This window comes from Martes martes (assembly GCF_963455335.1).
Source record: "Martes martes genome assembly, contig: scaffold_78, whole genome shotgun sequence".
NCBI classification, from domain to species: domain Eukaryota; kingdom Metazoa; phylum Chordata; class Mammalia; order Carnivora; family Mustelidae; genus Martes; species Martes martes.
The window spans coordinates 156574-172110 of NW_027666475.1; the positions used below are offsets into that span (position 1 = coordinate 156574).

The 15537-nt window shown below is 34.5% G+C and overlaps 1 protein-coding gene across 1 annotated transcript in view; it reads left to right on the top strand.

Annotated features, from left to right (window-relative positions):
• The window catches only part of WDPCP (WD repeat containing planar cell polarity effector), a 345410-nt gene that overhangs the window by 86610 nt on the left and 243263 nt on the right, over positions 1–15537 (top strand). Inside the window, exons 10-11 of the mRNA XM_080831550.1 lie at positions 171–359; positions 4018–4141. Coding sequence (XP_080687676.1) covers positions 171–359; positions 4018–4141 — 313 coding nt within the window. The remainder of the gene's footprint in view (positions 1–170; positions 360–4017; positions 4142–15537) is intronic.

Here is a 15537-nt window from a genome sequence, read left to right on the forward strand (position 1 = left end):
AATGTGAAGATTTAACCAAAGAATCACTATTGGCCTTGGCAATCCCACATTTCTAGCACTTATGCAAGAAATGATTACTGTTTTTTTCCTTTAAGGAAATGTTAACTTTGTTTTTGTTAGTCTACTTTTTATTTTTAGAAGAATCACTTGGTTTTACTTTTTTGTGACAGGTATCTTCACACGAGGACAGCTGGGCCTGACAGACATCATATTCCAGTATATTCATTGTGATGAGATCTGTGAGGCAATAAACATCTTGAGCAGTATGGACTGGGACACTCTGGGCCACCAGTGCTTTATCAGCATGAGTGCCATTGTAAACCATCTTCTTAGACAAAAGCTCACTCCAGAGAGAGAAGGTCAGACATGAAATGTATTTTATAAGTTGGTTGTGTATATATATGAAGTACGTTTTATTGAGTCAGTTATCTTTTGAGGATTTTTTGAGTTATGTTACTGGAGACCAAAAGACAAAAATGTTAATGCCCTATTAAAACTGACAAGATCAGATAACCAAATAATTATATGGTACTTTACTGTATAGTATTTGTCAACATAAAGAGTAACGTGTTTGTATACCTATGTTGGAACTCACAAAGCAGTCATTGTACTTTTCATTCTAAGTTCATGTGTGCAATATGCTCAAATTTCAAACTTTAATCAAGAATTTCAGGTACTTACTAATGGTATCCAGAAAAAAAAAATTTCATGTACTCTTGGGGTCTGGGTGGCTCAGTTGGTTTACCATCTGACTTGATTTCAGCTCAGGTCATGATCCCACAGTGGTGAGATGGAGCCCAGCTTTGGGCTCTGCGCTGAGCAGAGGCTCCCTGTCCCTCTTTCTCCCCCATTACTCCTCCCCCTGCACCTGCACATGCACTTACTTGCTCAAATAAATAAATAAATAAATCTTTAAAAAAAGGGGGGGGGGTCTGGTAGACAAAGGGCCCCAAACAAAAGTCCTTATTCTTCCTTCACTTTAGACATAAATATTTTTCTATCCCACCCAAGTCTTTTGTCCAGAGAATAGTCCTTACCACTGATTATGTTTGAGTGTGAGTGAGAGAGAGAGAAAGAGAGAGATTGAGAATTGTAGCTCCGGCAGCTGCTCCTTGTTTTCATTCTAACTGGTAGTTCTGATACCCCTCTGCCTGCTTGGATTTCTCTACTTTCAAAACCTTAGTAAGTAATTCTGCCCATAGGATCTTGGATAAGACACTGTTTTGTGTGTGTGTGTGTGTGTGTGTGTGTGTGTGTCTCTCTCTCTCTTTTTTTTTAAGCAAGCTGTAGGCCCAACATGGGACTTAAACTCATGACCCTGTAATCAGAGTTGCACGCTCTACCAACTGGAGGCAGCCAGGCACCCTCAGATATGATACTGTTTAAAAAAAAAGGGGGAGGATCATGTGCCACATACAGTAATGAAATTCATTTTCATATTTGCCAATTATTCACTGTATGTTATTTTTATTATAAGTCATTTACTTAATATAAAATGCAGCTAAATGTTCTTGCACTTGGATCTTTATTTCAAATCTTTGCAGGAAGCATTGACATTAATGATGAGAATTCCTAGCCAATAAGAAACTGTCCCTAGGTAATTTATAAGATAGAGAAAACAGGAAATATGTCAAAAGGTCTTTGCTGAAGAGCTTTTTTCCCTACTATTTTCTTTGAATGTTTATAGATTTTCTTATTCCATTTTATTATATGGTGTTTAGGTAAAATTCTATACAGAACCTTCATTGTAGTAATTTTTTTTTGTTTTTTTTTGTTTTTGAAGATTTTATTTATGTATTTGACAGACAGAGATCACAAGTAGGCACAGAGGCAGGCAGAGAGAGAGGGAGGCAGCAGGCTCCCCGCTGAGCAGAGAGCCTGATCCCAGGACCCTGAGGTCATGACCTGAGCCGAAGGCAGAGACTTTAACCCACTGAGCCACCCAGGTGCCCCCCATTGTAGTAATTTTAGAGGGCGTGTTCGTTCAGGAAGTTCACATCATGGGACTTGTCCCAACTCACAGGAGGCCCACAATAAATATTTAATGTTAATTGAATGTGTTTTTGGAGGTAGTCCAGTCCCTCTGTGGAGGGTCCAGTATTTCTACAATGAGAAAATGCCTAGCACAGACGGTGCTTGGCCTACTGTAGGTACTCAATGAATATTAGTTAAAAATAAAAAGTATAACTTCAAAATGCTAGGTATTACTGTAATATGTCTGCCTACAGAGTTATCTCAAGTACTTATATGTTATATTGGTACACTCTCAAGATTAGGTACATAGTAGGAAAAAAAAAGGCAGAGTCCATAAAGAAAGCCTGTTATGGTATACACAATCTATACAAGAGATCCTAAATTTACAGTTGGGAAATTATAGAGAAAATAAAATACTGACTGTCCCTCAGGACACTGAGAAATTGCTAGCACGTTGGTGAATTTGTGTTGTAAGAAAGATTATTAGGGAATTCACAAATGGGCATTATCAGATTCTTGCTTTAATAAAGGATATTTTCAAGGAACTGTTTTTGGGAAAGTAGGGAAATAAGAAGTTTGTATGATACTAGGCTATTAAAACACTTGCATGATGCTGGATTATTGGAATATGTACATTTCAAGTAGATATATGCATTATTCCCCAAGTAAACTGTAAAATACATTTCTAAAACATTCAGAATTCTTCTGTATTGAGATTTATTCTATATGAATCTAACAAATTTGACATGGTAATTTGTTTTCCTTTTATTAGTGGAACCCAGTGAGCTCTTTTATTTGTAGCTGTGTTGTGGTTATCTTTGAGATTTTCATTTCTGCCTTAAACATCAAGCTGGGCTATCTAATGAATCTATAACTGTGCTGGGAGTTATGAGTATTCCATGTAGACTCGAACATTTCAGAAGTACATGCTGTCAAGAAAACAAGCAATGGCAAGAGGATCTGGCTTGTTTTCACAATAGCATTGCTGTATTCAATTTTAATCTAAATTGACTGCTGCTTTGAAAGAAAATACCCCTAAAGTTCATCTTACTTTACTGTCTAGATTTGAGATTAAAAGAAAGAAATTACTAACAGCTTAGCCAAGTCCATAGCAATTACTCTGATGAGGTATTTAATATTTTCAAACCCAAATATGCCTAAAACTAAAGAGTTTTGCTAAATAAGAAATTGTTTATTCAGTCCAGAACTAGTAGCATAAAAACCAATGGGGTCTTACTGTGAACCGTAGCAGTCTCATACAACTTTCACCATTACTGTAATTATATAACTTCTAGGTATTTCTGGGAGAAAACACACCAAAGGCATGGCTTGGTAAAATTACAAGGCAGAATGTGCCTTTTTCTCCCAATCTCTAGGCCTCCCATTTATCAAAACTTGCTCTCCAATCCTTTTTTTCTAGAAAGGTGTCAGTTGAGCTAATCCAAGAGCGGATTAGCATGTCATCCCTCCCAGGGGTATTAGCTTTCACACTTGGACAAAAACAGCAATCTTGTTTTTTAGGATGAGATTTAGGGAAAGTATGGGGACTTTCACTGTTTCTTTAAAATTGTCTTAGAAAGGTATTATTACTCCAATAGGGCTATTTTCATTTGTATTATTTTTAAAATACTTCTAATACTTATTTCAATTCCCAATGCAAAAAAGTTGTTTTCTCCTTTCAGTTAAAGAGAGTAAATGTTGAGCACACTGTGAATTGATTTTACTGGAAATACTAGTTCAAACTGTGTTACTTTGATGAGTCACTGTTTTAATTATCCATTTGTGGTGAGAGGTTGGTTCATTATGGATTTCTGCAGTTTTGACAGCTTTTTGTTGCTCAGAGTCATTGTCAGCTTTGCCTCAAGTGAAAGTTTATACACAGGTTTGTTTTTGTACCAGCTGTCATATTTTAATTTCATCTTTCCTGCAACAAGCTCACATTTCATCCAAGTTTGCAAAACCTGACTGACTGCAAACATGAGTATTCTGTTGTAATTGAAGGAGTTTCACTTGTTTTAGTGCTGCTATGTTTGAATTCCACAGCACAGCTTGAGGCAAGCCTTGGAACCTTTTATGCTCCAACAAGACCACTCCTGGATACAACTATATTGGAATATAGAGACGAAATCAGCAAATATGCAAGAAGATTCTTTCATCACTTGCTCAGGTGAACAATATCTTGGAATTGATGAGTGTCAGACTAATTACCTATTTAATGAGCCATTTTCTTTAATTAGAATATTCCATAATTAGGCTGTTTTCTAATAGTCCATTTCCTAAGGAAAAAAAACAAATCTCCTTTTGATATTCTTTAATTTCTTCTTGTTTTCCTTTTAAGGAATATATTTGAATATTGTTTAGGGCTTTTATATCATCAGTACATTTGAATATAACTTCCCCTTTAATATGAAAGCAAATAGTACTAATTATAGTCAATTTTGGGGGGGATAAGTCAGTTTTAAAATATTCATTGTGCTCTTAGCACTAGAGAAATGTTTTAGTTTTAAATGAAAATAAAAATATAAATGTACTATAAAGCTCTGAGATAGTCACTGGTTTGCTTTACTTTCAGAATTACTATAGAAAGATTTGTCCATTGTTCTCTCACATAATGTGGCAAGTTCCTAGTCCCACTGTGCCTCATTTTCACTAAAGGGTATAATAGATTTCTTTGATCTTAGGGATTTTATGAAAAATTAGATAATAATGTCAAATCACTCTGAGAAAAAGACTGTAGAAGTTGAAGGAAAAGTACATAGCATATTCCATATAATAAAGTTCAAAAAGCAGATGGATGGATGGATGGATGGAAGGAGAATTGATAGATATAGATAGATGATGACTAGATAGTTTAAGGATACATATAAATGTGTCAGTGCTATAAATAAAACCAAAGAAGTGATTAGCACAAAATTTAGGATAATATAGGGTGAGTTAAGAGAAATATGATAGGAATCGGCACACGGGAGCCTCCGAAGTATTAGTAATGTTTCATATTTTTAACATGAGCAGGATATATAACAGGGCCCATTAAAATTATTATTCTTTTAATTGAATATATGTTGTATACTTTTATATATGATGTATTTTATAACAGGAGGTAATAGAATTAACTTCATATACCAAAAGGAAATACTCCTTCGAGTTGAATATTGAGTTTTTATTTTATTTATGATCTGTTATACTTCTTTTTAACTCTTTCAAGCAAATTTATGTATAGTGTCTCCTTTTTTTTCTCAGAACAACCCTGTAAGAGGGTATTATTATTTGACAAATAAACTATTTATTAAGTGGCACTTTAATCTCTACCTAATAGGGAAGCCTTTGGAATGGGAAGTCTTTGTGGAAGCTGAGAAATGTTAATATATTGCTTGAATCACAATCTGTGATTGAATCTTGCCTTTTCATCTGAATGACTTTAACATATTTCAAGAGACTCTTCATCCTGAATGAAGCAGTCTTCTACATGTGAACATATGCCAAAAATATTGGGACTGATGTCACATTTATTTGGACGTAGGGCTTTGTTCTTTGCTCTGACTATATTTTGTTTTCCTTGTTTCTGGAGAAAACTAATGAATTCACCTCCTCCCTGAAGACCCCCAAAAAGATTGATTTAAATGAAACAGATGTTTTGGAGGCATATTTTTGGTGGCCTCACTATGTCTGGCTTCTCTGACTTTATGCAGTGGTTTAGTTGTGCATGAGCCTTACATTTCATAATGCTGGGCCCTAGCATGCTCATATCCTGCTGATGTTCAAACATTCTACTAATGTGCAATTTTTTGTTCATTGATTTTTCCTCAGATGCAGTATTCAAATTATTTTTTGGATGTATTTTGATGAGGTGACTATTGTTACTGTTGTTGTCATTATTATTAGACTCTAGCTTTGTGTGGTTATACCTGGAATTGAATGTTTTTCCTTGGGGTATACTACATTTTTCACATTTTCTTTTTTGCATGCTTTGCAATTGTTTCAGTTATAATGAGTGTTTATTAGTTCTTTTGACAGTAGGCTATGTATGACATTATGAAAAAAGAAGAGTAAGTTTATAAGAAATTAAATGAAATAGCTTAAATTAGAATTATTTTTTTGTTTAATCTGCTGCCAAGAAGTTCTTCTACTTAGGGGAGGAGAAACAGGCCAAATACTTTTTTGTATTTACAGAGTGCTAGAATTGCATTATAACCTGTACCTTGTCTAGCCAGTATATTAATACTCTAAAAAAAAGTTATTAGGTAATGGAGTAAATCCTAAACAGTAAAGACCATCGTAAAGAATTTTAAATTAAAGATGAAGAAAAGGAGCACCGTGGAGACTAGAGATGTACTTAAGGTCACTAATTGGTAAAGCTGAGGACTGAGATTGCCTGAGTCCAGATTAGGCTCTTTAGGTACGGAATAAAATATTACACTGATTTTAATTTCATACAGCATATAAAATGTGAGGTAGTATGAATCTGTAATAATTAACAATTATCTATGTGTGTTATTAAAAGATATTTGCTCATAATTTTGTTTTTATCTTGACATTAGAGGAAGACTATGGATCTTTTTGTCTTTAAGCAAGTTAAAAAATTATCTTGACAGGCTTCCTCCAAATCCAAAGAAATCTAAACTTTAAAACCTATTTCTCGTGTCCTTTCTTAACAGCTTTTTATATGTGTTCAAAATGATAAATTTTCATAAAGAAATGCTTTCTGTAAGTGTAAATCATTGCTCCTAACATTGAAGATAGAAAGCAGGGGTATAATATTGATACATATGATAGCTAAATAAAATGTTTACGATAGTAAAATTTTAAATAGGTGATGCAGTCTAATTCATAAAATCATTAAGCTGGATACTTAATCTATAGAAGGTGTCTAGAAAAAAATTCATTGTGTTTTCCTTTACTCTCATATTCACACTTCTGATACCAGATATATTGGTGTTTTTTTTCCCCACACTGACCAATTCTCAGACACCTGCTAAGTGTCCTACCATTCAATTCAGTTCTGACACTAACCAGAGTAAGCACAGACTCCACATGTAAATGGATCAGTCCCACAGTAGTGTCCCTATGTCAGCTGCCATTTCCAAGTAGGAAGTTCCCAGGTGACCCACAACTTCTGTCCAACTTGGCTACCAGTTGGAGTTTCCTGCTACCCCTTACTCAGGTTCACAGAACCCAGGAGAGCAGTTTACTTACTACTGCTGGTATTTTAAAGAATATGTTAAAGGATGCAAGTGAACAGCCAGATGAAGAGATGCATAAGGCAAGTTACATGGGAAAGGATGTAAAGCCTCATTTCCTTTCCAGGAATGCCACCCTCTGAGCACCTCCACATGTTCACCAAGTTTAGAAACTCTTTTATCCCAGTCCTTTTGGATATTTATGCAGGCTTCATTAGATAGGCATGATTGATTAAATAATTGGCCATTGGTAATAATTCAACCTCCAATCCCTCTCCCCAGCCCTAGATATGGGGTTGGGGCTGAAATTTCTAATCGTCTAATCTAGTGCTTGTCTCCATTGGCAACCAGCCCCTAGCCTAGAGGCTTTCACAGTCTTCTCTGTAATACAAACTCAAGTGTGGCTAAAAGGGGCTTGTTATGAATAACAAAAGATTCTCCTTTCAGTTAGGAAGTTCCAAGGATTTTAGGAGCTCTGTGCCGGGAATGGGACAAAGACCAAATACATATTTCTTATTATAAATGGCAATATCACTGCCTAAGGCAAATTCAGCTGCCTAAGTTAAGTTCAGAAGTTGGTTGTTCACTTCTTTGTCTTCATGAAATTGAATAGTCCTCTAGAACTACTGAAGAAGAAAGTCTTAAAAAGGAAGAGCTTTTAGTTATAAATAAATAGAAACTATAATAGCAACTCCCTAGATATTGATGAAATAAAAGGGCAAACATTTCAAATGAATGTGCCACATATGAAGCTTATTTTACCAATATGGAAGTATATTATAAAGGATTAAAATTAATTTATTCTACTGATTTCCCTTCATAACTATAGGACTACTATTTTCTGACTCAAATGGTATTAGTTGATTATGGCACAGAGTCATGCTTTTCAGTTCTTAAAAAATAGTAAACAAAATGTTGGGAAAGGGGGATTTATTGCCTAGAAATAAAAATATTATATTTGTGAAATTTTTGAGCTAGAATTTATTGATGTCTGCATTTCCTTTACATGTCAACAAAAAGTAAGATGAATTGATAGGAAGGGAGATGGATGGATATGTGATAAAACAATATTGTAAAATGATGATAGAATCTAGGTGGTAAATATATTCTTTCAACTTTCCTAGATGTTTGAAAATTTTTATAATAAGGTGTTGAAGGGAAATATACATTATGTTAGAGTCAATATTTATACTTAGAGTTTAGGAAAAAAGGGTAGTGTTTTGGAAATTATTCTTAGCTTTTGAAATGGTTCTTAACTTACACAATAAATATATATGATAGGCGAAAAATCATTTGTGACTAAAAAATTTGTTAACCAATTTGATTTCTAAATGGCTTTTTCAGTTACATTTTTCACTAATGGAGCATACACAGTAAGTAAAACCATTATATGAAATCAGTTCAAAGACTATGAATACCAAAATAGTTACCTAAGAATATTTAGGGAATAAGACAGAATATTTGCAGAGAAAAACTTCCTGGTCAGATCATCTAAAAATGCTGGATAATATATTTAAAATATTTGCTTAAAGCAAGGTTGAGCTGGCAGGAAACAAAGGGAAACACTCAGAGGTTGAAATGACAAGGATGCTTGATTCCACAAGAGTAAGCAAACTCGAAGTTTGCCTTGAGGGCATATGCTGGCACCTGGCAGGGAGGACCTTGGTTTACAAAGGCTGTATACTTAAAGTGTTGGAAACAAAGCCTAGGCTTTGTCTAGTGCTCAAGAAGAGTGGGAGATGGGATCCAAGATGCCCATATCAGTCTAGTACCATTGAAGGATATCATCTTCTCTAAACTATAAGGGAGGAAGGTATGAACAGCAAGAAGAAATGGTGGGCCAAAAAGAATATTAAACTTGTGGGAACACAAAAATCAATAGTATGAAACAAATACCCATGTCTAATACAAGGGTTTAAAATTAAGATAAAATCCAGGACAGTAACGATTTAAAAAAACCCCAATGAAAATAATAATAATAATAATAATAATGTGATAGGGGAATTTTTTTTAGAAAAATGAATGAAATTAAAGCATTCTCTGGTCTTTATACTTTTTAAGAGGAAGATAAAGATACTGATTAATACTAGATTTTATTAAGTAAAATACATATGGTAGAATTTCTAGGGTAATCACTAAAAAAGTAGAAATAGAGTACATAATTTTCAAACAAATGTGAAAATGTTGGATGAGAAAAAATTCATCCCAAAAGAAGGCAAGAATTGGGGGAGGGTACAACATATTCGGGGAAGAAACATTAAAAAAAAAGAGAAAACAGAAAACACACAATGAGGTTGTAGAAATCAGTTTTTAAAACCAATAATCATTAACAATGTAACTGATCTAAATTTTTCATTTGCAAAGATTGTTGAAACATTTTTCTTGTAAGTTTTTACAAGAGACTCATAAAACAAGTTTAAAAACTAGAGAATGGGAAAAAAGTGTACTAGGTATAGCCAAAAAAGAGCTAGTGATGTCATAGAAATAGTCTTTAGAGTAAAATCATTGGTAGGGATTACTAGAGATCAATATCGGCAGAAAAATTGATTATCGATTCTTATTCAGGAAGATAAAACAATTCTTAATGTATAAAACATAGGTTAAATACAGTTGAAGTAAATTGATAAATCCACTGTCACAGTTGCAGATTTTAATTACTTTCATGTGGTAATTGATAGATTAAGCAAATAAAATAATCAGTAATGAAATACAAGATTAGAACAATATAATTAAAAGCTTGATTTAATGGACATGTATAGAGTAGTATATACAACATTGGAGACTATACTTTTCTCAGGAACAAAGAAAAACATTTTTTAAAATTGACCATGTCCTAGGCCATAAATCCTTAAAAATTTCAAAGGATTAGTTAGTTGTCTTTACTCAGTAATTAATTACTGAGTGCCACATGCCAACACTATTGTTAGAACTAGGACTATAGCAAAGAACAAAACAGACACACATACAAAAATCTATGGCATCATAAAGTTTACATTATAGTGAAAGAAACAATATGTAAATAAGTAGGTAAAATATATAGTATATTAGATAATGATAAGTTCCACAAAGATGAACAAAGCAGGGACAGTAGTTAGGGAAATATTGAATGGTGGAGTGAGTGGACTGCAGTTTAAATAAAGTTGTCGGGGAAGGCCTCCCTAAGAAGGTGAGCTATGAGTTAAATCCCAGCAGTTTCACTGGAGCAGTGAACAGAATGGCAGAATAATAAAAGAATGGGTCAGAAAGGTAGAAAGTGGCTCGGTGATATAGGACTTTGTTGCCTGTCATAAGGAGTTGAGATTTTTCTCTTGAATAGTAGGGAAAGTCAGTAGATGACTTGGAATCAGTGAGTGAATAAGTCACTCAGATGGTATATCAAGAATAGACTTTTGAAGGATAAGTGCATTTGGGAGTCTACTGAAATAACTGAGTGAGAAATAGTGACCACTCAGAGCAGGTAGGCAGCAAAAGGGATGAGGACAGAGTGGTTGGATTTTGGATATATTGAAAGTTTTGCTGACAGCATTTGCTGATAGACTGGATGAAGAATATGACAGAAAGAGAAGTCAAAGATGACATCAAATGTTTGGACTAGAGCTACTGGAGAAATGGAGTTCCATTGACGAGACTGGTAAGACCACAGAAAGAATAGGTATGTGGGAAAACAACTTGAGATTAGTTTTGGACATGTTGAGTTTGAGCGAGCAATTCAGAGGTGAGTTCTGAAGCAGTTGTAAAGAGAAATACATAGCCTTAACTGTTAACGATGAAAAGAAGAAAAACTGAAAGAGCTATGCAATTTAAGAAATTTTTAAAATATCAGTAAAATACACTCAAAGTGGAAAAAGAAATAATAGAAAGTTCAGAAATTAAAATAACAAAGAAGGTGGTAAGAGAATTAATAAAGCTAAGCATTTGTTTTTTGACAAGATTAATAAAATAGAAAAGTAGTGAACAGTATTAGAAATATAAAAGAGACCTAATGATAGATATACCAGAGGATTTTAAATATTGAAATAATCCTGTTTACTATGAACAACTTCATTATAAAAATCTTGAAAAATTAGATGATAGGGAAATTTTTTTAGAAATATGAAAATAACCAAAACTAACTAAAAAAGAAATAAAGGATCTGAATAGCTCTGTAACCTCTAAAAATTTAAATTAGTAATTAACATTTTTCCCATGAAGTAAGCTACAGTCCCAAGATATATGTATTTTTAAGATTTTATTTATTTATTTATTTTTTATAAAGATTTTATTTATTTATTTGACAGAGATCACAAGTAGGCAGAGAGGCAGGCAGAGAGAGAGGGAGAAACAGGCTCCCTGCTGAGCAGAGAGCCCGATGTGGGGCTCGATCCCAGGACCCTGGGATCATGACCTGAGCCGAAGGTAGAGGCTTTAACCCACTGAGCCACCCAGGTGCCCCAAAGATTTTATTTATTTAATAGAGACATCAAAAGAGGGAATACAAGCAGGGGGAGGGAGAGGGAGAAGCAGGCTTCCCACTGAGCAGGGAGCCTGATGCCGGGGCTCCATCCCAGAACCCTGGGATCATAACCTTGAGCAGAAGGCAGACGCTTAACAAGTGAGCCACCCAAGTGCCCCTCCAAGATATTTTTAATAAGTGCAGTTCCATCACTATACTCACACAATTTTTTTTCGTTGTTTTTCTTTAAGTCCTTTTTTCAAATGCCTATTTAGTTACATAGTTGTAATTATTGAGTACATGAAATTTTAAAAGTAAAGAATCCCAGGAGGATTGATTCACTATGGTGGCATTCCAGGAGACTTTTACTCTTTGATATGGTACTCAGATTTAAAACATTTATTGTGGCCTTTAGAAAGTGGCCCACACACGTGAACAGACTTTTTTTTTTTTTTTTTTTTAAGAAAAAAGATGAAAGAACAAAAAGGAAAAATAAGCAGAAGGGAACAACAGTAAAACCTCAAGCCCTTTAACTAAAAGCACCTAGAAAGATGTGCTTTTATACATGAAGGAGCTGGTTTTCATGTGGGCCCAGTTAGGACTGGTTGGGAAGGAAAACTCTGGGTATGGGGGTACTTTGGATTTCTGCCAAGGGGTGAGGGGCCTCTACCATAATGGCAATTTGAAAAAGTTTATGATCCTAATTAGTAAACTAGGATACCAAACAAAATTGGCAGAGTATATCTAAAAATAAATTGAGGGCCATTTCATGAACAAATTTTATATACTTGGCTCTTCCTTAAGGTTCCCCTTCTGTAGTTAGTCAGAGGTATGGCCCAAACATTCAAACCGCATTTCGTTTGGCAATCTGGCATTCCTTACAGCATTACTTCTGTGTATGTAACTATACCAGTGAAGTAAGTCCTTACATTTTGTTTTTGTTGCTCACATTCTCCCTCAGATATTGTATCTAAAAATCAAAAGGGGTAAAAGCTGCATTGTTAAAACCATGATTCTTTGGAAAGCTATGATAATAACCATTCTGGTTTTTTTTTAAATATTTTATTTATTTATTTAACAGATACAGATCACAAGTAGGCAGAGAGGCAGGCAGAGAGAGAGAAAGAGGAGGAAGCAGGCTCCCTGCTGAGCAAAGAGCCTTACACAGGGCTCAATCCCAGGACCCTGGAACCATGGCCCCCCAGCCGAAGGCAGAGGTTCTAACCCACTGAGCCACCCAGGCACCCCAATAACCATTCTGTTTTACTAGAATTACTGTAATGGCCTTAGGGAACTCTCTTTTGTCCAGTGTGAGAGAAATAGACTGGATTCATTCTAGGGATCAAGCTAAAAGTGGGGATGGTCTGCGTATTAGGCATCACATTGAATGGATGAATCTTAAGACTTTTCTTAGTCATTATTCATTAGTTATCTTTTCATCTGTGATGTACAAAATTTGTTTTCCATCAAAATTCCAGTTGAGTTGTCTTTTTGGGACTGTTTGCCACTGTCAGTTTCTCTTGCATTCAACTCCCCACTGTTTTCTCTGGTACCTTTATTCAATGAGTGATATTCTAGGACCCGGGTAAAAGGCCATGTTTATGAGTGAGTTGAGTGAGTGTGTGAGTTTATGAGTGAGTGAATTGTGTCTGCAAACCTGACTTTTTTTTTTTTTTTTTTTTTTTAAGAGAGATTGAGAAAGAGAGAGAGTAGAATGGGAGGGGCAGAGGGAGAGGGAGGAATCTTAAGCACAGAGACTGACTTGGGACTTGATCTCATGACCCTAAAATCATGACCTGAGCCAAAAGAAGAGTTGGATGTTCAACCAACTGAGTCATCCAAGAGCCCCCTTATCAGGGCATTTGTTGACTTCACATGCTAGACTGGCCCCGGCTGATAGCCTCCTCATACTTCTTGTCATGAAGTCTTAACCTCTTTCATTTGGCAATGATGGATTAAAAGACTCTAGGCCCTGTTCACGTTCCCTGTATTAAATTGACCTTTAGGTACCTTTGAGTATACCCCCTAGCAGCAATTGGTAGGTACTAGAGATGACTATGGACACTTCAATTACAAAGTTACAGCTGTATTAAAGCTGAAGGATGAGGATAGCCTTTACCAATATGGTAAAAATCAAAGATATCTTACTATGTGGTGAGGACATGCATGGTATGTGCAAACTGTAGCTAGTAAGAGAGATATGATGATTCTTGGCTATTGACACTCATGAATGCTTTGTGAAGTCTAGGAGAAATTCTGCTTTGATGTTCTACCTTGTTCAGGTCTGAAGGGAAACATGCAGAGAAAATACAACCAACAGTTTATTAGGCAGATGTTACTACATTTGCAGATCTCATGGCTCAAGAAAAGACCATGACATATAATGTATGAACATTAATAAGTAAATTTCAGAATATGTCTACCTTTATATAAAATATATTTGCTTCCTTTGTGTTTGATAAAGTGTACTCACAACCTTAATAATTCTTCATCCTTTTATTGTATATTTAAACTTCATAAAACTCAAAAAACTATGAACAGATGATGTAACTTTATTTCTGATTATAGTAAGTACTCTCACCCATCTGTCTCCTTCTGGAGGAAACAAGATAAGTACCATTCTGTTCCTAGTTTTTGAATTCTCTCCTCTTCCCGTTCCTTTCCTACTGATAACCATGTTCAAATAATAATACTCAGCTTGCTATATATTCTGATCCTTATTAACTATCTCATTACATTTGCTAGAAGGAGAAATTAAAGTTTTGTCAGTACCTGTAGAACTAAGGAGCGTCTGTCTAAGTTTTAGGGAGGTAACAAATATTAGCTTTCCTTCTTAGAAAGCTAACATGTGGCCCTCAGCATTGCTGAAGTGGTTAGAAAAGAGACATTACTTTGGAAAAATCTTTAATGGGCACTCTGATCACATGTCGTTACTACTATGCAAGGATATGTATTTGTCTTTAGTTCATAGGTTTTATAAATAAATGTTGTTTAACCCTAAAGCCCTTCCATTAATTCAACTTTTCCTGATCCAGAGGACTGTGTGTTGTCAATATAGTTTTTAGAACACTAAGCTACATTTTTTCAAAAATAAAAATAGCTTTCTGACTGTAAAAGTAATATTTTTTCACAATATAATATCATTTCCATTTTTGCATGTCAATAAATATAGATTCACATCTTGCATTATAAGGATGCATCACCATAATTGATTCAACTTATCTATGGGCATGGATTATTTCTAATATTTTGCTGCTATAAACAATGCTATAATCATCATATTCATACACACACACACGCACACCCCTTTGTGCATTTATCTGATTATTTCCTAAGAATAAGTTCCTAATAGTGGAATTACTGAGTCAGAAGTTATTCTTGATATAGTCAAATATTCCCCTCACCTTTTTGTGAAATTACTTATAATACCCACTGTCGAAAAATCAGTATCTTAAAACATTGACAATTAAATAGGTAGAATTTGGCATCTTTCTGCTTTTATTTTTATGTATTCTTTCTATTAAAGTTCTCTTTTAATAATTAATAAACTATTCTCAGAGCAGTTTAGAGCAGTTAGGTTCACAGGAAAATTGAGAGGAAAGTAAAGAGATTTCTCATATACCCTCTGTGCCCATCTGCTCTAATACTAATTTCTTTTTTTACTAATGGTGATTACATACATTTCCCATATATATGGGAAATGTATGCATTGTGTATATATATATGGGAAATGTATGCATTTGTGTATATATGAATTATATTTATATAAAATTCATATATGTATGAATTATATATGAAAAAAAATATATATATGAATGAGCTATTTGTCTTATGTGAATGGCTATTATTTAAGGTGTGCTAGTTAAAGCTGAGGGCTTTATAAACGTCAGATTCAATCCTCACAATCTTAGCCTCTGTTTTGTATTTTAGTCATTCTGAAAGGTATGCAGTGAT